This window comes from Antennarius striatus, chromosome 10 (genome assembly GCF_040054535.1).
Source record: "Antennarius striatus isolate MH-2024 chromosome 10, ASM4005453v1, whole genome shotgun sequence".
Taxonomy (NCBI): Eukaryota; Metazoa; Chordata; class Actinopteri; order Lophiiformes; family Antennariidae; genus Antennarius; species Antennarius striatus.
The window spans coordinates 13,951,983-13,978,571 of NC_090785.1; the positions used below are offsets into that span (position 1 = coordinate 13,951,983).

General features: G+C 42.6%; 1 protein-coding gene across 1 annotated transcript; it reads left to right on the forward strand.

Annotated features, from left to right (window-relative positions):
- Positions 1 to 2,244: 2,244 nt before the first annotated feature.
- kctd12b (potassium channel tetramerisation domain containing 12b) lies at positions 2,245 to 25,388 on the forward strand. Its single transcript, XM_068325088.1, has 2 exons — positions 2,245 to 3,769; positions 24,018 to 25,388. The coding sequence occupies exons 1-2, from the start codon at positions 2,926 to 2,928 to the stop codon at positions 24,605 to 24,607; spliced, it is 1,434 nt and encodes a 477-aa protein (XP_068181189.1). The 5' UTR covers positions 2,245 to 2,925; the 3' UTR covers positions 24,608 to 25,388.
- The last annotated feature ends 1,201 nt before the right edge of the window (positions 25,389 to 26,589 follow it).

Consider the following 26,589-nt stretch of genomic DNA (forward strand, 5'->3'; position numbering starts at 1 on the left):
GAGACTTCTAAAGATGCGATGGTGCATGTTAACACATACAGATTCAAAGGTGACACTTCATGAGTGTGTGAAGGAATGATTTTAACAAGAGTCTTCTTCTTCTTTTCCTTTCGGCTTTTCCCTTCGGGGGTCGCCACAACGAATCAGTTGCCTCCATCTAACCCTGTCTTCTGCATCCTCTTCTCTCACACCAACTACCTTCATGTCCTCTTTCACTACATCCATAAACCTCCTCTTTGGTCTTCCTCTAGGCCTCCTGCCTGGCAGTTCAAAACTCAGCATCCTTCTACCAATATATTCACTATCTCTCCTCTGGACATGTCCAAACCATCTCAGTCCAAAACCTCTAACATGTGCTGTCCCTCTGATGTACTCATTCCTGATCCTATCCTTCCTGGTCACTCCCAGAGAGAACCTCAGCATCTTCATCTCTGCTACCTCCAGCTCTGCCTCCTGTCTTTTCCTCAGTGACACTGTCTCTAGACCAAACAACATTGCTGGTCTCACCAGTTTTGTACACCTTTCCTTTCATTTTAGCTGAAACTCTTCTATCACACATCACACCTGACACTTTCCTCCACCCGTTCCATCCTGCCTGTACACGCTTCTTCACCTCTTTTCCACACTCTCTATTGCTCTGGATTGTTGACCCTACGTACTTAAAATCCTCCACCTTCTTGATCTCTTCTCCCTGTACCCTCACTCTTCCACTTGGGTCCCTCTCATTCACACACATGTGCTCTGTCTTACTGCGGCTAACCTTCTTTCCTCTCCTTTCCAGGACAAACCTCCACCTCTCTAGCTTCTCTTCCACCTCTTCCCTGCTCTCACTGCAAATCACAATGTCATCTGCAAACATCATAGTCCATGGAGATTCCTGTCTAACCTCGTCTGTCAGCCTGTCCATCACTATAGCGAACAAGAAGGGGCTCAGAGCTGATTCCTGATGCAGTAACTAATGAAAATGTAAATCTCTGCATCTTCCTGATATATTCTAGAAATTAGTTAGTGCGGTGGTGCTTCTACTTATGAAATTAATAGGTTCTGGAAGAAATTTTGTAAGTAGAAAATTTCATAAGTAGAGACGCGTTTTCCATGCAAATGCCCTAATCCGTTCCAAGCCCCCCAAAATTCCGACATAAATGTTTTATAAAGCATAAAAATGCATCAAAACATGTAACAAATACATGTTACAATTACATTATTACACAATAAATGAGAGTTGTGCATAATGTAAAAAACAAAGAATATGGTTCATGTGCTCTTGCCTCACCATGCCGAACAACAACTTTTGAACTTCCCCAATCACCCACGCGATGCCTTAAACTCCTTAAACTTCCTTTTGTTTTAATAACGTGGTGATTGTAGATGCATTACAGCCATATTTTTTGGCGAGATCAACCAAACGCATCCCTTTTCATGCTTTTCTATGATCTCTTGCTTTGTTTGTATGGACAAAAAAAACTCTTTTCTTTGTCTTTTCTTTTCCCGTTTCTACGTCACTTTCTTGGGGTCCATAGCGAATACTCAAAAAGTTATATAATGTATTTGTGTAAAACTATTAGAACACTTCATGGGTCGAGGGCCGAATGACGAGGATGCTGCATAGACACCGATCTAGCTACACACAGAGGTCCCTCTTAGCCAATGGGATGCCAGGATGCTAGGGAGTACCCAATGGCAGAGCATCTATAAGAATGTTGCGTCCAGGAACCTTTGGGAGCTGTGAATAGCAGCCCATACTGTATTTTTACCTTTCGTAACTCGAAATTTCTTTCGTAACTACAGGTAATATTTTCCTGTTGAGGCGTTTTGGAAGTAGAAAATTTCGTACGTGGAGACATTCGTAATTAGAGGTACCACTGTATTCTGTAAGAGGAAAAAACGTTTCCTCCTCAGTGTTCACTAGATGTCACTGTTATACCGTAATCCCGGGAAACACTGACAGTCCAGACATTTTTGAGCACCAACAATCCCGCCGCCCCCCAACCTTAACCCCGCACGCAGGAGACTACTACTCATTTTTATTGGTCTGTTCTTCATTTTGACCCAAAGGGTACGAAAACAGGTTTGAGTCTCATTTTCATGCTTCTCTTCATTAATGATTAGAAACCGGACCAGTATCTGTTAAATGGACCGTCTGTATTTGACGTGCCCGTCGGCCGGCAGGACGTTTGGACTTTGGATCAGGGCACCGGCGCGTCACGGAGGGTGGGGCGGGGCTTAACGGATGTATCCTCCGTTACGTCGCCGCTCGGTTCCAGTCGGGAGGAGGAGACGAGAGGGGAACCGAACAAGCGAACACTTGGCAATGGAACACTCAGAGATGTTTTTGTGCGTCTTCCTCTCATCTCACTACATGTTCACCGTCCTCTTCATCTCGTGGCTGTTCGTCTGCGGGTTACCGACTGAAATCACCAATTATGGATTGTTTGAATGAAGCTGGATACTGTTTAGGCGAGGGAAACCGATTATAATAAAGAGAAGTCGTTATGGACATTTGTGCAATTTTCTGCTCAGAGAACTGGTGCCGGGAGCAGAATCACCGGATAACGCATCTATTTCTAGGGGACGGTCCGCTATAAACGCTGCCTGAAACATCCTGCTATGCTTTAGAACTTGTAAGAACAAGCCGTAGAGTAGAGGTTGTGTTGGTGTCGGTTTCTCGTTCCTGCCGGTTCTGTCGTGAGACTGGCGGTCAGCTCTGCCTGCCTGCGTTCCGAGTGCGCGGTGCGCGTCAGCCGCGTCTTTATTACCGGCGATTCACCGCAGCAGGACCCGCAATCCACGGACCGACAGCAGGCTTCACCAGCAGCTGCGGGAGGTGTCTCTAAAGCTGTAGTCTGAACTTTCACTGTGGCCAACAGAGTTTTTTAAAAGCTGCATTCAAGAATTCAAGAGCGCACCGTGACGCAGGAGTAAACCATGGCTTTACCAGATAGTGGCATATCAGGGGAGGAGGTACCCTTCCCAGAGATCATAGAGCTCAATGTTGGAGGTCAAGTGTACATAACCCGCTATTCTACTCTTACAAGTGTGCCAGACTCTCTGCTCGGTGAGATGTTCACTCGTAAATCCGCCAAAGGACTGGCCAGGGACACCAAAGGTCGCTTCTTTGTGGACCGTGATGGTTTCCTGTTCCGTTACATCCTGGACTACATGCGGGATCAGCATCTGGTTCTTCCGGACCATTTCCCTGAGCGTGGGCGTCTGCAGAGGGAGGCTGAGTTTTTCAATCTGCCAGAGCTCGTCAAGCTATTGGCTCCTAAATTCAGCAAGCAGAACTCCCTGGGTGATGAAGGTTGTCAGAGTGACCCAGAGGACTCCTCGCCTGGGATTGACACAGCCCGTAACCTCAGCTCCCTGGGTGCCGCTGCCGCCGCCTGTGCCAGTCTGGTCCCCAGCGCCGTGGACAGCAAGCGGTCCGGGTTCATCACCATCGGCTACCGGGGCTCGTACACTCTTGGCCGCGACAGCCACACAGACGCCAAATTCCGCCGGGTGGCGAGGATCATGGTGTGTGGGAAGACCTCTCTGGCCAAAGAGGTGTTTGGGGAGACGCTGAACGAAAGCCGCGACCCCGACCGCCCCCCTGAGCGCTACACGTCCCGCTACTACCTGAAGTTCACCTTCCTGGAACAAGCGTTTGACAAACTGGCTGATGCCGGCTTTCACATGGTAGCTTGTAATTCTACAGGAACCTGCGCCTTTGCCCATGAGCAGACAGATGACAAGATCTGGACCAGCTACACTGAATATGTGTTCTACCGTGAGTGAGACTACCGGCTTTGTCCCCCCCCTCCCCCCAAACCCTGTCTCCAAGTGCCCCCCTCTTGCAGCCTCCAGCCATCCTGCCCTCTCTATGATGGCTCCTGCACCAGTAGATGTTCCATAGATGTTGTTGCCTCCCGTAGCTCGCTGCAGCCTCCACCTCCACCCCGTGAACAGCCCTCAGTGGCTGCTTTGACTCTTCATACCTTCTCTGCAGGTCGAATCTGCAGCCCCCCCTCCCCCATGCCTCTACAGCTCCTTCATCCTCAGGTCTAGCTTTTGTTGTACTCCCCAGTCCTCACCCACAGGAACCCCACAGCCTTTCCTGCAGAGACTGATAACGTCTATGTACTGTTTCCCTTTTGGTACCCTATATTAAATCTGCCTTGGTGAAGTACAATACTGTATCCAAGAGCTAATTTTTGTTAAATAAGCGCCCAGTTGTGTCTATGAGACTGTAGAGCCAGTCACAAGGGTGTGAAGGAAAGGGCTTCAAAGAGTGGCTGTAATGTACAGCGCTATGCTTCGCATGCATATCGGACTCTCTTCTGCTCCTCTGAACTAAATTACCAAATAATTGGACATCTTATCAGCCTTGAGGGATGTGAGCAGCCCAAGCACAAGAAAAAAAAATGTAAATCTAGTTCTCTTCAATTTCTATGAAATGTGTCCAGTACTATGTGATTGGAAATGTGCCATTGGTCTGTTCAGCTGTGATTGTGAATGAATGAGCATCATTATAACAGCCACATTGACAGAGGACAAAAAAAAAAAAAAGTATCAGAGATTTTATTTTGAAAGAGAGATTGTTAGTGTGGAATTTTCTTTTCAGGAAAGTTTTTGTGGTAAATAAACAAGCACCAGATTTAAAGAAAAAATAAAAAATGAAAGGAAAAAAAGCACAAATATCAAAAGATCTTTACAGAGATAGAAAAGTTGTGAGATGAAGTGTGTGTGGGGTGATGGTGTGAGGGAGCTTTCAGTATTTTAATCACCTGGGCTGAGAGGGCAGACAAGAAGGAAGGTGTTTACATCAGTCACACTGCCCCTATTTTTTTTTCATTGTGCTTTTTCTCTTCGCTTTATTAGATATAAGAGCATTTTTAAAGTAATGTGGCGATGGGTGAGGAGCGTGACCACTTGTTTTTTCCAAAAAAAAAAAAAAAATGTGGTGGTTACCTCAGCAGTTTATGTTTTGAGTGTTCTTTAAACATGTTATTCTCAATACTCAGTTCAGTGTTAGTCGAAGCTGTTGCATATTTGATGATAGCTCTCTCTTACTGTAAGTCAATGCCCAAAAGAAAGGACGGAGTGACACAGTAGCAACCAGGAGCAACGTCTTCTCTGCACCTTAGCAGCACCTGGCATTGTGAAGGCAGTTTGCAGGAAGTGGGTATAACTAGATGTTAAAAGAGAGGGTCCTCTCCAGATACACACAGCCTCAGGACAGGTCTGCACATCTTTACCTCAGACTAAATAATAAACTGAAGGCATTTGAAGAAAAGAAGGTGTTAAAATTAAAATGCAGTGAAGAAAATGTCCCAACATGAAGATGCTGTAGCGAGATAACGGTTGAACATAACGTGACTTGTGAGCTGAGAGGCAGCCGTCGAGGCGCCGTAGTGAGAGATTATTCCTGAGCTGGAATGTGTCGGGTCAGAGCGCTGGCAGAATGTCTGACAGCGACAATAAATGTATTGAGAAATGTCTAGAAGCCACAATGTTGTGTTTCAGTGAAGTGCTTTTTGACGTCTGAGTCAATATGTTAGAGCTGCTGCAGTGTGTCGCTGTAGACGACACTGACATTAAAAGTGTTCAGCAAAAAGTTAATGATTTGTCAAATAAAAGGATTTCTCTTTCTATCTGGGTTGCAGCTTCAATTCATGATGAAATGTTTTGTAAGCATCATTGACTGGCATTCGTGACAAACTATGAGGAAAGTGATCTGATGTTGCAATCCTTTCTTTTTCAGTCAAGTTAAACAATTTCATATTCTTTACTTCACTATGTTCCATTAAAGGAAGCACACACATTGAGCCAACATCATGTTCAACATGGCCCTTAGGCACCACCCTCTTCATCAACCCATCTGTTTTCTTCTACTGTTTTTCCCTTTTTTGTGTTGAGCAATTGACCTTAAAACAGAGCCGGGATATGAATGACGATGTGCATAGATAACAGTCTCCTTTTAAAGCGATACACAAAACATCATGTGACCTATAAATGACCTAATTACTGCTTACAGTAAAAATGTTGGGATAGTCTGGACCTGAGCTCACTTGCCAGACATTGTGTTTGTCTGTTGTTAACAAAAACCGGTAAAGTAAACGGATGCAGGTTGTGAACAGCAGATTATCCCGAGCTAATTATCTAGTGTAGTGTAGGAGCTCCAAACCTGATCTCAGCCTGGCCCAGATAAAACCATTCAAAAGCTTCAAAAAAACAATTTATTTGAAGACTCGTGTGCATTCTTTCGTGGAAATCAAATGATTTCTTTTGTGGTCTGGAAAGTATGCTGCTTCCTCAGAGTGTGACAGTGACAGACTCAGTGTAGTTTGAGCTCAACACCACAGCAACACAAAAGATCTGAGGTCAGTCATTAGCGCGAACACAGAAAGATGCGCCTCACGTGTGAAATTTCAGGATCCCAAACGGCTCTTCGTTTTGACGTGAGTTTCCCTGAGGCTTGAAATTCATCAGCAAACATGTGAGAAGTGTTGAAAGATGTGCAACGGCTGCAGTGAGGTCCAGGTCAGTCAGCACTGTGATGAAATGCTGCTGGAGATTGTTTTGTTCTTTCCACTTATTTAATCTTCTCTGGTGAAACTTGTGGCTGAAAAGCAATGCACGCTCACGTGCTACAAAAGAAGAACATTTTGGCTCTGATATGCACCTTCTCTTCGGAGCATTACTTTAAAGATATTCCACCTAGATGAGTTTCACTTCTCTGTTTTATGGGAAAAATCTTGAATGGCAGTTCACATTATTTGCGCATTGTTTGGCCCACATTCAACATATCAAACTCCTTTATTTTATTTCACTTAAATGTGAAAGTTCTCCCTAAATGTGTGAAGTTCAGTTTCTCTGTGTGTCTCACTCTTTTGACTGTAACCATCAAAGAACAAGAGAAGGACGAAATGCCCTGAGAGTGCAGGACTGTTCTGACTGCGTTGAACTGGTGGTCCTACCCATGCCATGTTCCTGTGGTGCTATCGTTGCCGTAGGCAGCGCTACATGGCAACATGCCTCGGCCCCCATCCTCTTTAGAATGATTGCTTTGTCTTGTTGCCAGCTGGGTCATGCTTCCCCTGTTTGGAAAAAAAAAAGAAAGGGAAAGAGGAAGAGGGAAAACAGGAACGGATGGATGTGATAGAAAGAAAAGGGGTTTGGAAAGCAGAGGCGAGGAAGCAGAGAGACAGACGGATAACTCTGCAGAAGCCAGATGAGACTGGGATGGGTTTAAAATGGCAGGAATTTTTTTGTGTTCCCATCTTATCTCCCTTCCTGAGCAACACCAGCGTTATTCAGTGAGGTGCTGGGCTGTCCACTGGGCCATGCTGTAATGCGCTCCTCTGTGGCCTGTCTGCTGCATCAACACACACAGACAGATTCGGTTACGCCAAGTGGTCTCATATCCACTGCGTGGTAGGAACTGGTATTGATTGGTAGTACGAAATCCAGCAGGAAAGAAAAACAACATCTTTTTATTAATCATCTGTTGGAGCTTTCAGTTCTGCCCGTGTTCCCAGACTGCTCCATCTTTTATGACTAAACGTTACACATACATCATAGTGACAAGACGGCTCTCAATGACCCATTGTTTCCATAGACTGAATATATTTTCTGATTTTCCCCTGCATGCTGCTGTGTCTGTTAATTCAGAAGCAGCCAAGTGTGACTCTGTGCTTGTTTATGTCTACGAAGCTTCAGCATGTAACAGTAGAAGTGGATGAGTATATTCTTGGTCTGTTTGGTCTGTGGTTTGCATGGTTGAGGCTCTGTGATGGGTGGGTCAGAGCTGGGTTGGTAGAAAGGTGCATAAACACTCCCCATCTCTCAAATATGCTGAGCATGCACTTGTAGTCTCCGACACAAAGAGTCATAAATGCACTGAGGGAGGGAGGTTGCTGGGAGACATAGAACAGCCCTCCTGTGCAAGGCTAATGACTGAGAGCTGTGAGGTTTGCCATCTAATTGCTTGCCTTCTTTTCACTCATCTTTGTGATCAGTCATGTATGCATAGGCAAGTAAACAAGTCATTTACCCCCTTCATTCTCACTTGACAGCAGAGGTTCACCCTCAGTGTCAGGCGATATCAGGATGGAGTGGTAAGGTACACAGCAGCCCGAGGCCTACTGCTGTTTTCTCCATTAATACGTGACATTTGTAGCGTGGAGTGAGTGCATGTTATATGTGAACATTGGCCTTGCATTGGCCTTTGTTAATTTGTATGTGTTGGTGTATGAGAGCTCAGGTTATACTTCACAACAACATGGTTTCCAGCGCAGCCATGTAACCATATGCAGAGAGTACAGAAGCATTGGCTCCGGGCATCTTCCTGCATTATGTTGGGTTATTTATAGTGAGCCAGGCATTGAGTCAGATGTGTACCATGGCTGCACCTCCAGCATGGGCGCAGATGCTCTCCAGCCTCTTTTCATCCTCTTTCTCTTAACACATGGAGAGCAGCTATCACCAAACGTGCTGGACACCTGAGCACCAAAGGGACACGCAAGGTGAGGGGGGGTCGTCACACCAGTGGGACTAAAACACGGGACACATTTTAGCAGTAAGAAAGGAGCAGATTAGAGCACTAGTGGTGTATCAGTGCACGTCTGAACTCCTTCAGCACTCATTATTCTCTTTTGAGATTAAAATCTTTTCTCTATTAGGCTCCGAGTTACAGGAGGAACAAAGTAGGATGGGAATTAGGAATGATGAAATTAGTTATCAAGGGACTGAGTCTGAGTTTCAGAGAGTACGTCAGAGGACTGATAGGAAAAACAAAAAGGGAAGACTCAACAGCAGCATTCCTCTCACACACAGAACTAAAGAGGCTGTATGTACGTAAGCAGGAGCATGTCGAGCAGGAACCAGCCCCAGAAAGAAAAAGAGAAACGCCAGATTGGGCAAAGCGAGAAGGAAGCTGTGACAAAATAATGAAAGCGGAAACCGTTAGGATTTGCAAATCCCCTGCCAGACTCAGCTGCAACTGGCATCTGAAATATGTAAATTTTTTCATTACCAATGCAAAATATTTGGACTGAAATTTTGTATTTCTCCCATGGAAGGATTAGAGTGTCCTCTAGATACTTGTAGCACAAAAGGTCATAAGGTGAGAGATGGGAGTTCCTCATTAACAGTCAGAGGGCTCAGGTCAGTGCAGCAGTTGACTAATAACACTCGTTAATTTTTAGTTTTATGTTCATACATCATGTAAAATGTAGAAAACCAGAAAATAATTACAATTTAGGGTTTTTGGATTCATGTTTTTTATTTTTTAATGCTGGTTCGCTTTTAAGCTCTTTCACCCCCTGCCCCTCGTTCACTTTATTATTAATGCCTGTTTTATTCATATCTGTGGTGGGTTTATAGAATTACGATAACTTAACTTCAGATTCTAGTTTCTTTGGAAGTTTCTTAAGATGGAAAATTATATAAACCGTTTTTGGTTTTAATGCCAATGGCAAGGAAAATGTCACATTTTTTACACTGAAGAGTTTGTAGATAGAATTCTGGGAAGAAAGTCATTTTGTGTGCTGTAAAAATATAACAGCATTATATAATGTAACTACTTTTTTCAAAAAGTAAAGCATTTTGAGAGTATGAGAGTACAATAAAAAATTCTATATTGAAGAATTTTATAAGATGTTTATCCAAACAGAAGAAAAAAAACAGATGATCTTGAAATCACACAACAGACCTGGATTAAGGGATTAAAAAATAGGAAATGCCAGCCAAGAAAGTGAGGGTGTAAAAGCCTACATTTGCCAGGCTGTGAAAAGCAGAGACTGTGTCAGCAGATTGAATATTGACAGGCTGATCCAAAGCTGAGGTGCTATTGCAGCAAATACTTAATCACCCTTTGACTTTAAAGTGGACTAAGGAACTAGCAGGCAAAAATAAGAGGCCACTTTTGTCAGAAAATAGTTAGTGTGTCTGGCCATAAAAATCATCAGTCATAAGTAAAATATTACATGAGTTCTGATAGGAATCAATAACCAGGGAAAGGAGGCTGAAAGTTACTTGAACAGTGGTTGGTCTTTTTCAGCAGAGCTGTGTCTGAGGCCGAGCTACATCATGAGTACATCTGTGTGACCCATGCACAGTAACTACAGCATGTCTTTGCTGATCTGACGTGTCTCACTTTAAGCAGCGAGATGTAAATGTGTCAGCGTTGTTGTTGGGATGGAATCCACCTTGACCATATGGAGACTTGAGTGCTAATCTGTCTCTATAATTATCTGTAAGCTGAACAGTAAGGCTTGTCCTTGGAGCTGCTGTCCTGGACCGGCTCGGACCCCGGTTGAAGGCTGGCGGAAGAGGAGAAGCCGGTGATGGAGGAGCTGCCGGCCCTGGGAGGACCTGTGCCAGGTGGCTTTAGGGTGCGTCTGTAGACTGGTTAGCCTGAATTTGGAATGCAGAAAAAACACCTGAGGCACAGGAAACGCAATGTAATAATAATCTTCTCTACATAAAAAAAGAACTTGCTTATTATTACGAGTATGAGAGAACTTCGAGTAAATTTAGCAGATTTTGTCTGAAAACTGAAAAGTAGACTGAACAAGATTATTCTCAGTGATCTGGGATCCACAGTAAAAAGACATTGAGCAAAATCAAACACAGATCCAACTGCTCAGAGAGACAATCAGATTCATTTCAGTTCATTTCATGAATGATGTATTGGCTACCAGTTTTGACTAAATCCATGGAGGAATAACACCCCTCCTCTCCAGGGAAATATTGGAGAACTTCATCAAATTTGTGTAGAATGCACGTATAACACAGCACACCAAAGAGCAAGGAATGCCAGACTCACAAATTTGAATAAGGCAGTCAGAGACTGCAACATCCCGCGACACCCCTGAATTCAAAATTTTATCCTGACCTACTTTCATCTACTTTTATAAATCTTACCTGGTTCCTGAGTGTTCAAAAGTTGATATTTGACCTTGACCTAGTTTTCTCAAGGTCAAAGTCATCATCTCATTTTCATCCCCTTTGCCGCCCTGGTAATGTGCTTTTGGTTTCATCTTTCTATCTGCAATGGTTGTGAAGATATTTGGTGGACTGATGGACGGACGGGCGGACGAACACACATTGACGATTACAATACATCACCGCTTCACAGGATGTAATCACTGTGATCAAAAGTGAACCATCAAACAGAACAACTGACCTTACTCAGAGGAACAAAGACCATCACACAGGTCAGATAGAGAAATGAGAAGATTGGGCAAAACTAACTATCAGACAGAATTCTCCCGGAAGAAAAGGCGAGAAAAGTCAAGAGAAAACATGACGGTAATGTGCTTTTTATTTTAGTTTACTGTATTCAATAATTTTTCACTTAATTTACATTCCATTGCCTATGGTACGAGTTACGGTACCGTAAACTTCTGTCCAAAAGACGACGGTAACTCATACCTGAGGCTAACCTGATTACGTCGATGTTTTTTGTGTTTTTTCTTTTTCTTTCTCGTGTTTGCTTCTTTCTTTTAGATTTGTTTGATATGTTTCATTACTACACAATTTGATATATCAATGACATTATGAAATAACATATTATGTTGAAAAAAGGTAGTTTTCTAGCACCTTGGAATGGATTAAGACCATTCACATTATTCATAATGGGAAAAATGTATTTGGAATTTGAACAAATCGGTATTCGAACAGCCTTCCGAAACGAATTGTGGTCGGAAACCAAGGTGTGCCTGTACCTCACCACCACCCTGTACCAACACCCTCTTATTGGTAACACTCCACAGCGTGTTAAAAACTCCCAGGATCAGCAAACAGCAAAGGAAATGAAACTGAACCCAGATGAAATCACGTTCTACTTTGACGTCACATCACCCTTACCTGCATTCCAACCATGAAAGAAGTTAGGACAGTAAGAAAAAAAACTTCTACAAGACAAAACACTACTGAACAGAACATAACTGACCCCAGACCACATTTGCACACTGCTGGACCTCTGTCTGACAACCAATTACTTCCAGGACAGAGAAAACTAGTACAGATACAAATATGGCTGTATCGTGGGCTTACCTGTACCCCCTAGAGAAGTCAAATGGTACTGTATATTGAAGAGGTGGAAAGCAAGGCTCTGACCTTTTTTCCAGGGACGACACCCATCCGTTGGTTCAGGGATGTGGATGACACCTGGTTCAAAATCCGGACCCAAGAAGTCGAGGCCTTTATGGACCACGTAAACACAGTGGATTCCATTATGAAGATCAGCCATGTAGATTTTAAGAACAACTTCCTGCCCTTCTTGGACTGCGCTGTACACCTTGAAATAATGAGAATCTCAACAGCAAGGTATACAGAAAACCCACCCATACCAACCAGTATCCTCTTTTGATTCCCACCACCAACTGCAGCACAAGTTGAAGGTCATCAGCATCCTGAACCACAAGGCCCAAAATATCCCCTCCAGAACAGCACAAATGGTCAAAGAGCAGGAACACGTCAGGAACGCTCTGAAGACATGTGACTATCCAAACTGACTTTTGAGACCAACAAATCCAACAACATTAATGAACAGGAAAGGGAAACCAGTCATCATCCCCAAACTTACTGGTGTTTCAGGGATATTTAAAAGAATTTCCAGAAAACACAAGATTCCCAAACAATTCAAATATGGAAATGCACGAAGAGATACTGTAAGTCCGTCCACCCTAAGGACAAAACATCACATATATACAGAGTAATAGACTCTTTACCAGTCAGTTAGAACTGAAGAAACCTCTTGGATGAGAGTTAAAACCTTCTCAGTTAACCAGGAAAGTCCAGTTGATTCTTTTTTGCTCTCCTTGACTCACAAGTCTTCTCTTGCTCTGTCCTCTCTTTTCTTTACGTCCTCAGCCTCCAGCCGACATCCAGTACATGTCCTTTACATTATGCTGTTTGACAGATTTGCAATTGAGTAGACATTCATAAGCACCCACAAGGAATTATCCATCTAGGCAGCTGTGCTTATGCCTGGGTATATAAACTGAAGACCAGTGTATTACCATGCCTCCGTATGTATTTGCTCTGATGGCAATCAGAGGAAGACAATGAATGAAGAGACTGTGGGCGGTGAGACCCACTCTGTCATTAGGCGCCATACTGATCACTTCACAAAGCAGATGTTGGATATCTGAGTTGAATATTATGTAATTAGATATAAAACACTCAGTAATTGCTGAAGCCACGTAGCGTGAGCTCCCTTTGGAACAAGTGGTTCAGGCCATATGCGCCATGCCACACAGGATGAAAGGCGTCGCTCAGCCTCAAAGACATTATTATGCATTTGTTCAGCTCTACTTCTTGCACATCATTGTGGCGTTTCCATGGAGATGATGCTGTGCTCTTGTTTGACAGTCTCCTCATCCTCAGGTCACACACCTTTAGAGTAAAAAAGAGTAGAAGCTGATTGACTCGGTCATATTGAAGGTAATTCAAAAGAAGATGACATTTTGATGACATCAATTTTTGTCTATCATATATTATTATAGTGGTAATCACAGGAAAGTCAGTTGTGGGCACCTTAGGTAATTCTAAAGCTGACAACCTGGTGTATGATGCTCTTTATAAATGTATTAAAAAGACTAAAAACCCAGCATCAATAAAATCAGTCGGGACCAATACGCCCAGCATATCTTTGCCCAGTTCATCAGATATCACTTTGTCCCAGAGGTGTCTCATCCAGACCCAGGAGGGACCTTTGACATAAACAAAAACTTTCTGTCATCACTGTTTACTTGAAAAAGAAAAAGATGACTTGGTTAGTATTAGGAACATATCATTGATGTTTATTATTACACAAAGCCCATTTGCTTGTGGAATCATCCACTCATACGTGATGGCCAAACTTCATGGGTCCACTTTGTATGTCTGCGTAAGTATTGTAGAGATGTGGTGTTTGCCTTATATTCCACCAGAATAGATCTTATCATTTTAATGTTTCCATTTATGTACATTAAGAGAAAGGTTTCTCTGTAAAGACAGCATATCTATCAATGTTAACATGCTGATCAGTTAGCCTTGGCCCATTGTGCCTTGTGTTTCTGCTCTGAAGCAGCCTGCATTTTGTAGTTGAAGGAAAAAAAACATCTAAAGACCACAAATAATTGACTTAAACAATTGTAACTTCTGAATTCAAATTTGGCTCTTATCAAACGAAGATGAGCTTTCCTACTTCACTGCCTCAACTGCATTTTTCCGCTAAACAGTTTCTACCGATTGCTGGTGCCCGAGTCGTTGTCATTCTTTTGCAGCCTTTCTCCCTGCCTTCTGTGTTTTCTTGTCCCTGGAGATATAGTTGTGAGCTGCAGTAAATGACCTCGATGTTGTGTCCGCTGTGAACAAACTGGCCTTCGCAGATATCTGAGGTTGAGTTTAATCCCAGTCCAATTGTAGTCTTGTATTTTGGGAAGCCTGGTAGAGAGGAGCCACACTGCTCATCTACCACCTGTGATGCGAAGTGAGCCAGACTCCAGTCAGCTGTGAGGTCACTAATTCCACAACTAACTGAGCTAATAGCTACCTATAGCCAAAGATAAGTGCAGCAGCTGATGGTAGAGCAGCATGCAAGGCAAATATTAACTGATTATGACATGATGCTGGACAGTGGTGGTCACATAGATTCCAAAAACAACACGGCAAACTATAATTCTGCTAAAATAGCAGCCATGTTAATAATGTAATAGTCGATGCTGCACAGTCTGACCCAAAAATATCTTGGAAAGAGCTCCCGAAATACCCACTCGTATTGGCACATCTTGGAATGACAATAAACGCCCATGAATGCAGAAAAACATGCACTGCCAAAAACCCCAGACAATTCCAAACAAGCATCCTACTATCTACTATAGGACAGGTGGACGTTGTTGGTTCCTTTAAAAGAGAAACTGGACAGGAGCTACAGATGAAATTTACTTCAGGTGGTAAAGGAATACAGTATAATTATGGTCTACAACAGATGACAACCTCTTCAGCTGTAAGTTGTCCTTTCACCGAAGGACTCCGTTGTCCACAGCAACGCACCTGGTTTAAAGGATGGAGGATGCTTACCCCTAGTTCTCCAAAGAGGCATTGACAAAGAAGTAATAATGGTTCAAGAATCATGGTACCAGGCTAATCGGTAGAGCTACAAGGCAGTAGTCCCGACGTTACGTGTTATTCACAATTTTGTCACCAAATCACCAGAATTTACTCTGCTTAGAGTTGTGCTGAAAAGCTAGCTGAGGAGTAGAAATGATTGGTCTCATTTCCTGTCACTGAAGTTCCACAGCTGTACCATTGGACAAAACCAACACCTTTGACCCCGCTGAAGTAAAATGTGTTAACCATAGTCTAACTTTGTTAAAACTCTGTTTTGGAGTTTCAAGAATAGCTCTGCTAAACTGACAACGATCCTCTACTCCAGCTGCATCTCGTCCTTGGGGAGATAAAGAACAGCTGTTTCATCAGTGTGTGAATGCATGTGTGATTGGCTAAGCATGGAAATATCATGGGGCGATTAGTTTTTGTAGTCTTATATTGCTCTTGATGAGCTACTTTCCCCCATAATGGCAGCTGGGTACACTGAAATTTATACTCTATCTATGAATGCATTTTTCCATTTCATTCCATAAAGGTCCAGGAGCTAATCTTCCCATTTCCTTTACCAGTGACGTGGTTACATCTCATTTAGCTACTGATCAGAGGTATTTGTTATCTGTTATCTTTTTCAGTTGTCTGTCTTTAAGTTAATAATCAATCACAATTTCTGCATTTCACTAATAAAGGGTTCCTCCTTCTATCACAGATTTTTTTTTTTTGCCAAAAATGTAATCTAATTTCAATTCTACTTCACAAAGCATCTCCTGTATATTGTATGTTTACAATCACAATACTTATCTACTGTCTATTTCCCTACCTTGTCATAAATGCATAAAATTAATATGTAAGAGAAGTCAGTGTGCAATGAGTGAAAGGTGGGGTGGAAAAGCAATATTATATACTACAGAGGACACTGGGGAGGTGATAAACCCTGGTAACAGTGACACATTAGTTGCTAATAGCAGTAATGATAGCAACGGAGGGCTGTGTCACACTGAACAGATGGGAGAGCGGGAGGCAGAAAGGGAGGACAGGATGTGTGAGAAAGTGCTTTGGCTTTTGCATATATCCCTGGAGAAGTGGCCCGCGGAAAATGGTTGAGTGCTCTCTTTCTCTGTTTTCCTCCATAAGGCTTAGTGGTGGAGGAAAGCATGGAGCCCATCCCCCAGTGGATTATTCCTTTGACAATGCTAAACCCTCGTACGCCCACGTCCAGTCAGCCCTCAAACACATACATTCATTGAGAGACACTGAATGCACCAAACACCAACAGAGAAGAACACATCTCTGCCAATGTCTCCATCCCCTACATCTCGCTTTGTCTCTGTCTTTATGCATCCTTCCTTCAAATTCCTAGGACACAACAACTCACACAAAAACCCACACAACCCCACATGCAAACACCCACACTTAAACATACACACATGTGCTTTCAGTACATGCATCCACCAACACACAAGACAATCCTCCCATGTGCCCGAACACAGGTTTGTGCACACACACACACACAAACACACACTCACTCACTCACTCACTCTCTCTCTCTCTCTCTCTCTCTCTCTCTCTCTCTCTCTCTCTCTCTCTCTCTCTCTCTCTCTCTCTCTCTCTCTCTCTCTCACACACACACAAACACACACACACACACACAAACACACACACACACACACACACACACACACACACATACACACACACACACATACACACACACACACACACACACACACACACACACACACACACACACACACACACACACACACACACACACACACACACACACACACACACACACACACACACACACACACGTATTCAGGTATCCAGAAAGGCAGTAGGAGAATAGTTTGTGCCCCCTCCCTTTGACACAAGCTGCTTTTCCTGTTATATAAGATGGGTTACCATGATGATGAGCCCTGCTGAAGGAAGGAGTGCAGGGACTTGTGTGTCTTTATATGTCTGTGCATGTGTGTGTGTGTGTGGGGGGGGGGGTGGGTACTTATCTCTGCATAAGCATGTATGAGAAGCTCTAAGAGAGATTAGCTGCTCATATGTATTTTCATATCATGCAGCAAGATGTACACGGTGTTCCTGCGTCACAGTTATAGTGAATATGTCATTGTGATCAACATCTGCAGTTTTCACTCAGGACTGTTGTTGCCATTTCATTTGATCTAAAATTAAGTGTACGCTGCATGATTTTTGAGTCTCCATGAATTTCACTTTCATAGTGTTGTCTGTTGTGCAGCACAGAGAGGGACTAACTCTACAGCAACTGATGCACAATCAATTGCTCCCAACTATCCACTGGACCATCAGCTAACTTTCTGGCATGTCAGATATTTTGCTTGGCTGTTTCCAGGTTCTTGCACAATTGAATTAGAGAACAGAGAAGTGAAAACAATGTACAGCACATTATAGAGCATAAAACACGGCTGACATAACTCCAATCATCCTGTAAAATTGACAGACCAAAGGTCTGCATCTTCCTACAGCCATTTGTAAGTCAATAACATGACTGTCACTTTTATGAAAAGTTTTCACACATATATGATGACAGAAGCACCTCCTTGCCTTGTAATCATGGTTAATAATCTGCAAGCAAAACAAATATCTACCTTTTTGAAAACAATCTTGTCCCTATCAAAGAAATCCTTCCCAATAACAGTCAACAGCCTGACTCATCGACAGAAGCAGACGGGACTATTCTACCCATGCAGTGGAAGCAGTCAGGCTGTGGTTTGGTAATTGAACCACAAAGTGTAAACAAATATAAAACCTCAGCTGCTCCACATTGCAGATGATTGACTCATACTTTATTGGATGGATTTAAACAAGACATTAATAAAGTTGTACCGTAAATGCCCACCTTAAGGCCATGTTCATGTCTAGGTTGTTAGATTTAAGATGTGTTTGAGTTCTTTCTGTCCACTGGACGTTTTCAGTTGGAAAGTTAATTGTACGTATTGAAATACTCCAACAACAAGAACAGGCTCAGATAACTTCTGCTTGGCATTCGCAGTCGTATTATTCTGCACTATTTTCTCCACAGTTGTTTCAGATGGTTATTTATTGATAACAGAACAGGCATGAAAAACAGAGCATTTCAATACTTTAGCAAATGGATCATAAGACAAAGAGTAAAGATCACGTTGCCAGAGATTTCCAAACTGTGATTCCAAACTGCCCAACAACACAGAAGGCCCAGTTTATGATCATGACTGTGATGATGTTGATGGTGAAAACCAGGATTATTAGTACAAAAAAATGTTCCACCAACCATAAAAATATATTTAAGAAGGGTTAATTTTGAAATGTTTATTATTGAGTGGCTGCAGACATTGACAAGTTTGCCGTGGCTTGTTTATCCAACTGGAGTCTGAGTGTCATTATGGAGACAGTGAAAATCAAAGGAAAGACAGAGGTTGATTACCCACTCACTGATTTCTAAGAAGAAAAGCTGTTTGTACAGAGAGGCGAGGCAATTCAAAGAGGTTGATGGGCTTTCAAACAGAACAGAATGTGAATGTGCCACCACTATTCTGAGAAGTCACAGCACAGCAACCTCCTCTGTCTTCACACAGAGATGAGATGAAAAATCCACATACCGTGAAAAATGGCTTGTCAGGCTTCAGCCAGGGGTTTTCACACCATCCATTCACACACACTCTTCCTTCAAGGATAGCATACATACAGGCAAAGGTAGAATGGAAACCTGAGTTTAAATGGAAATGTCCCCCCACTTTCCTTATCTCTCTTTTATTTTCATCTCCTGCTGAGTTCCTTCCTCTGCTAACGCCTGTTTCCAGAATGTTCCTGCCAGCTTTAATGCCAGCATATGTGCACTGTGGTACTCTTTGAGTCAAAGGAAGCTCAAAGCTGAGGTTCACATGCCAACCGCACCCTAATGACACACTTTGAAAGACAAACAAATGAAAGGAAGCACAGGCAAACAACTGTGCAAAAAGCTCCATTTTTAATTAAGACTTTCATTCAACTAGACCAAACACCGGAGAATGAAAATAAAATCTGTCATCTGTTATGGATGATTGAACAGTTTGACATTGGAAAATACATTGAGTTCTATGCTGATAGTTGGATGAATAGATTAATTAATACTACTCACACTTATCTGGTAATTATGTAAGTTTAGCTACTAGGTGCACTGGTGTCCCACCTGGAGTGTACCCTGCCTCACGCCCCAAGTCCACTGGGATAGGCCCCAGCAACCCTGCGACCCACGACAGCAGAAGAAACGGGTACTGACAGTTAATGGCCTACTGCTAGTGTCTACCTAGCTTAGCTTTGCACAAAGTTTGGAAATCTGCCTAACAAAAGTTAGAATGTTGGTGACATTTCCATCCATCCACCCTGTCTGCTGTGGACCATCTGCTGTGGACCATCTGCTGTGGACCTGCACCTCCCATCCGCCAGTATCACCCTTCACCTAACCATCGATTGGGGTCCTGCTTCCTTCATGTCATCATCATACTGTTCCACCCCCCATCTGCCCATCCGCTGTGGACCTTCCTCTGTGGACCTTCACCTCCAAGCCCACCAGCATCACCCCCATCTATCCATGTGCTGTGGACCTTCTCCTAAAAGCCCACTAGTAACACCCCTCATCTATCCATCAGCTGGGGTCCTGCTTCCTTTCTTCCTCCATGCCGCCATACAGTCATCCACGCAGCTGTAATTGTGCCTTGACTTTAGCAAAGGGAAACATAACCTTAACCACATTGACACTGACTCTATCTGGTCTATCTGCCACTCTCTCTCTCTGTCACTCTTTCTCTTTCCCTGTTCTTATCTTCCTTTGATTTCTTTTCCACCCAACCGGTCAAGGCGGATGGCCGCCCAAAAGAGTCTGGGTCCTGCGCGGAGTTTCTTCCTCATCGAGGGAGTTTTCCCCCACCGCTGTCGCTTATGCTTGCTCTGGAGGGTTCAGTTGGGTTTCTCTGTCTGTTAAAGTGCTTTGAAATGTCTATTGCCATGATTAAGCACTATATATAAATAAAACTTGATTGATTGATTGATTTTTGATATTACATTTACAAGTCATAACAGAGGACACCATGATTTTAAAGTTCAGTTTGGTAAATGGAAACCACTTGATTTACCCTTTCCACTCCATAATAAAACCAACTCAACCAATTAAATCCATTTTTCCAGTTCATAGTGTGCATTTTTTTAATTTCTGATGTGTCGTCAATGCTGCATAAACACACAACAGGAAGTGAATTTAAAAGCTTTAGATGTGCTGTTCAGAGGAATCTTTTACTTGGACTGACTCATCCTGGCTGCTTCCTTTCACTAATACTTCTATTCATGTGACTTAGGACAATGACAATATGGTGTGAAACACAAACAGGACATACGTCAATAAAAACGACGAAAGACACAGGAGAAGTCTGACAAACATTCTAAAGAAAGTGGACAACTTTCACAAAGGCTCATACTTAATTTAACTGTGGGTGATTGAAAACAGTATCTCTGATATTATTAGAGATATTATTATAGTGTTATCATTATTATAGTGTTATCTTTACAAAGGTTACACATAGGAACACACAGTTAGACTGCATCTTGTGTAATCTGAAGGAGATCATTGACTGCAAAGTAGTTGTAGGCGAGAGTGTAGCCAAACAGCATAGGATGGTGGTGTGTAGGATGACTCTGGTGGTGAGGAAGATGAAGAGGGCAAAAGCAGAGTAGAAGACTAAATTGTGGAAGCTGAAAAAGGAAGAGTGTTGCATGAATTTTAGGAAGGAGTTAAGACAGGATCTGGATGGCCAGGAGGTGCTTCTAGATGACTGGAAAACTACAGCTAATGTGATCATGGAGACAGGTAGGAGAGTACTTGGTGTTTCATCTGGAAGGAAAGTAGATAAGGAGACTTGGTGGTGGAATGAGGAGGTACAGGAGTGTATACAGAGAAAGAGGTTAGCTAAGAAGAAGTGGGACACTGAGATGACTGAGGAGAGTAGACAGGAGTACAGGGAGATGCAGCGTAAGGTGAAGGTAGAGGTAGCAAAGGCCAAACAAAAAGCTTATGATGACTTGTATCCTAGGTTGGACAGTAAGGAGGGAGAGACTGATCTATACAGGTTGGCATGACAGAGAGACAGAGATGGGAAGGACGTGCAGCAGGTTAGGGTGATGAAGGATAGGGATGGAAGTCTATTGACAGGTGCCAGTAGTGTGATGGGAAGATGGAAAGAGTACTTTGAAGAGTTGATGAACGTGGAAAATGAGAGAGAACAAAGACTAGAAGAGGTGACTGTTGTGGACCAGGATGTAGCAAAGATTAGTCAGGAGGAAGTGAGGAGGGCACTGAAGAGGATGAAGAGTGGAAAGGCAGTCGGTCCTGATGATATACCTGTAGATGTTTGGAAGTGTCTAGGAGTTTCTGGGTTGTTCAACAGGATGTTAGATAGTGAGAAGACGCCTGAGGAATGGAGGAGAAGTGTGCTGGTGCCCATTTTGAAGAACAAGGGAGTTGTGCCAACTACAGAGGAATAAAGCTGATGAGCCATACAATGAAGTTATGGGAGAGAGTAGTGGAAGCTAGACTAAGGGCAGAAGTGAACATCTGTGAGCAGCAGTATGGTTTCATGCCAAAAAAAAAGTACTATGGATGCAGTATTTGCTTTGAGGATGTTAATAGAGAAGTACAGAGAAGGCCAAATGGAGCTGCATTGTGTTTTTGTAGATCTGGAGAAAGCTTATGACAGGGTGCCCAGAGAGGAACTGTGGTATTGTATGAGGAAGTCTGGAGTGGCAGAGAAGTATGTGACAACAGTGCAGGACATGTATGAGGACTGTAAGACAGTGGTGAGGTGTGCTGTAGGTGTGACAGAGGAGTTCAAGGTGGAGGTGGGACTGTGTCAGGGATCAGCTCTGAGCCCCTTCTTGTTCGCTATAGTGATGGACAGGCTGACAGACGAGGTTAGACAGGAATCTCCATGGACTGCGATGTTTAATATTTGCAGATGATATTGTGATTTGCAGTGAGAGCAGGGAAGAGGTGGAGGAGAAGCTAGAGAGGTGGAGGTTTGTCCTGGAAAGGAGAGGAATGAAGGTTAGCCTCAGTAAGACAGAATACATGTGTGTGAATGAGAGGAAGAGTGAGGTTACAGGGAGAAGAGATCAAGAAGGTGGAGGATTTTAAGTACTTAGGGTCAACAGTCCAGAGCAATGGAGAGTGTGGAAAAGAGGTGAAGAAGCGTGTACAGGCAGGATGAAACAGGTGGAGGAAAGTATCAGGTGTGATGTGTGATAGAGGAATTTCAGCTAAAATTAAAGGAAAGGTGTACAAAACTGTGGTGAGACCAGCGATGTTGTTTGGTCTAGAGACAGTGTCACTGAGGAAAAGACAGGAGAAAGAGCTGGAGGTAGCAGAGATGAAGATGCTGAGGTTCTCTCTGGGAGTGACCAGGAAGGATAGGATCAGGAATGAGTACATCAGAGGGACAGCACATGTTAGAGGTTTTGGAGATAAAGTCAGAGAGTCCAGACTGAGATGGTTTGGACATGTCCAGAGGAGAGATAGTGAATATATTGGTAGAAGGATGCTGAGTTTTGAACTGCCAGGCAGGAGGCCTAGAGGAAGACCAAAGAGGAGGCTTATGGATGTAGTGAAAGAGGACATGAAGGTAGTTGGTGTGAGAGAAGAGGATGCAAAGGACAGGTTTAGATGGAGGCAATTGATTCACTGTGGGTAACCCCTGAAGGGAAAAGCCAAAAGGAAAAGAAGAAGAAGAAGTGTGGTAGTGATGGTTAGTTAAGGATTTTGTGAATCTCTAAATGCCATAGGAGTTTCTAATTGACCAGTCTGCTGAATATTTTACAGATGCAGGGTAGAATGGAGATGGGTCTGTGTAAGTTCAGGTCAGAGTTATCAGCCCCTTTGAGATTTTTAGATCTCCAGTCCAGCTGGAACACACCAGTTTGGAGAGAGGGATTAAACAGGCAGAAGATGGGCACCGGGATGACATGAGTTGCTGTCTACAAAAGGAAAGGGTCAAGTGCATCCGGGCTGGTGGATTTATGAGTGTCAAGTCTTAGTAGCTCCTCCTGCACCGTTTTGCTAATAGCAGCCTTTCTAACTTTCTATTTCTAAAACTTTATTTTTCAATTCTCACATGCATCACACATGCTTTCTATGGCCTATTGTAGACCTACTGTTCTTCTGATGTAGATAAAATTATATAATCTGCATACATCAGTGTCAAACTTGGATTTAACAATCCATTACAGAGGAGAGGGATGCATTCTAGCCAGCTGGCTCCAGTTTCATAGCACAGCAATATAAGGCCGGTGTCACTTTGTTCATTGCACTCAGTCACACTTTATGACAAAAATGTGATTGTTTTTTGTTAATTTCTCGGTCGTCTTTTCCCTGAACCTCCTAAATATAGATAAAACATTATCAGCTTACTCTCAGAACAAGACATTAATGTAATCCACCAGTCTGTGTGGTTTATATGCAGCCAAAGCCAAGAGGTGATCAGTATAGCACAAAGCCTGGAGGCATTTTGTGTAAAAAATGTTAACACAATCACAAGCTTTTAAAGGGTCATTACATGCTAGTAGTATTTCTTGACAAATAACCTCTATCCAGCACTAGTGCAGTGTGTCTACTGGTTGCCTTGCAACTTCACAACAACCAGACTGCAGATCTTGATCAGTTGTTTGGTGGAGAAATGGATCATTCTGTCAGCATTTAATGGACCAGACTTGATGTTCAGCCTCCCCTCCAGTCTTTATGCTAAGCTTAGGCAATTACTCGCTTGCTTTAGTTTCATAGTTCAAACTGATCTTCCCATTAAAGTGAAGAATGAGCATATTTACAAAAACATTTTTTTGTCTCAAAGTAATCAGCCTAATTGTGTGAGAGCAGCTAAATGCGATGTTCTCTCTCCCTTCTGCAGGTGGATCAATGATTTCCAGGGCAGTGACCTCTGACCCCCCAGCGGTCAGTGAGATCAGGACCTCTCAGCCTACTACTGCCCATACTGTATTAGCCATAGAGCAGCCCTGCACCAGCAGTCGAACCCAAAGCCTTCCAGAAACCAACAGTAGCACAACACTAGACATACAAAACCCACCTCTCCTAGACCCTCCTCCTCCTCAGACACCTCCTCTTCCTCCTCCTCCTCCTCCTCCTCCTCCCACCACAGACAGCACTGACCTCCCACCTCTGTCACCTCCAGCCCTGCCTCCACCTCTGCCATCATCCAAACCCCCTTCTACCTCCAGTCCTCCTCTTCTCCAGACACCGCCACCTGCTGAGAGCCCCCAGCGTCCCACCACACTCAACCTGAAAACCCTGCCGCGGACCACTATCAAGGAGAACGGAGGCCCTACGTCTGGCGTGGATGATGATGAGGAAGAGAGGAAGATGCTGGAGGAGGATCTGAAGAAATGTATCGAGGACTTTAAAAAGATCCGACTGCCCAGAGTTTTTCCGGATCGTAAAAGGCACTGGCAAAACGACCTGCTGAAGAAGCACAATGCATAGAGCACATCGCTGCGCTGCCATGGTGATCACAGGCTTTTATAACAATGACGGGAACATGATGTCATCAGTTTTGCAATCTGATTTTGAACTGTGCAAAAGTAGTCAGCAAGTTCACTAAAATTTCTTAGCTTTTGCATGTCAGCAGTTCTAAATTGTTTAATTACTGTAGTGTTTAGGCTGAGCTTGTTTAGCAATCACACACAATTACAACACTTATGTATGCATTTGTCCATCACGGAAAAAAACCACCACAATAGAGATTGTTATTAAACGTCTTTTTTTACACACAGCTGTTTGGAGAAATTGAAAGTTTTGTTTGCAACAGCTCAAAGGATTATATAGATGTAGTGTTGTTAATGAGAGATTTTTGCCCTGCAACAGTGTCCACTGATCAAGCAACTGGAAAATGTAAGCTAACTGTGAATTTTTAGATATATGACCTTGCAGATGCAAAATAAAAGAAAATAGGGAAATCTCTGGTGTGAAATCATCTAAAATCTCTCACCTCATCAATATTAACTGAATGACTTCAAAGCCTTTCTTTTCCTCGTTGCCTCCGATTCAGAAGCTCTGCTGCTTGGTTCCTTTTGCGATTACATTATCTTCAAACCAGCAATGGAAAGAAAGCAGAAGAAGAATGCAGACTGAGTAATTACACAAGGCCACAACGTGGAATAATAATGACAAAAAGTACATGAGCCAGTGCACAGCATCATTTGTTCTTCCATCTACTGCACATAAAATGGTCATCCAGCTTTTCTAATCAATTATCGGCCATGTGTGTGTCTGTGTGCCGTGTGTGTGTGTTAATCTGATTGGAGAACAACTGTGGCGAAAAGAGGAGACAATAAAATGATAAATAGCCTGTCATTGTGTTTTTAGTTAACTCCAAAGCTGATCTTTAACATCTTATGAGAAATATCTTTACTCTTCTTTTGCAGATTGTTTAATATCAGGATCAAAAAAGTCCTCACATTTTGGTGTTACTATAAATACAAAACTGGACTCATGAGCTGTATAATACCCAATACAGTAATGTCCTGAAATTAAATAAAATTTGCACTTAACCTTGTACAAAATTATAAATGCTGTATAAAAAGTTGACTGTTCTAAGAAAAATATTTTAACATAAATGGGATACACAACATTTATGATTTTCTTAGTTTCCCATTAGCTTCCAGGAGAAACACCTGAAATGTTTAACATTTTATGTTTAAAAATTATTTGACCATAATTTAATGTAGAATTCAATAATTTTATAAGGATACTATATTACATTATACAGGTAGTCCTCAACATGTGAACACAATTGGTTCCAAGAGGTTGCTCATGAGTTGAATTATTCTTCAGTCATTATTTATTAAATTTCAATCTATAATCACCATTTGACATCATTTAAATGTCATTACTACTCTAAATACAAAACTACTATTCCCTAAGAGTTGTTAGAAACAATTACCAGACATAAAAACCACACACAATGAAATAAAATACAGGTCATTTCGCATTAAATCGTTCTCGATTATACATCAGTTTAAAAAAATACCAAGAAAAAAAAATATATATATATACAAATGTATATATTACTACACTATATATACATATACATATATATTACTACACTATTATACTTGGAATTTCTTTCAAATTAAGAGAATACTTTATCATATTTTCAGTAAAACGAATCTTACAATATGTGACAAGGTGGCTAATTTAGTTAGTATAACCAAGGACAAAACTTAGCCAGCCAACCTCTCACTGACTACAAAACGCTGCTTACCTGCAATATAAGTAATGCATGCAAGACTCAAAGTGTATAAAGAAGAGATTTCAGAGGGATTATTTCTCTTTCTTATTAACTGTTGTTGGCATTAATTAGTGAACTCTAGAGGGGCTGCTTTGTTGCAGCTCCCAAGCTAGAAAATTCAATTAGTATTTCCAGTAGTTTCTTCACAGCTCTCCAGTCTCCACAGGCTTACAAC

Excerpts from the sequence above, each read along its gene's own strand:
- kctd12b (XM_068325088.1), top strand. The coding sequence starts at position 2,926 with ATGGCTTTACCAGATAGTGGCATATCAGGGGAGGAGGTACCCTTCCCA. Across the intron at positions 3,770-24,017 it reads CACTGAATATGTGTTCTACC|GTGGATCAATGATTTCCAGG; the intron begins GTGAGTGAGACT and ends TCCCTTCTGCAG.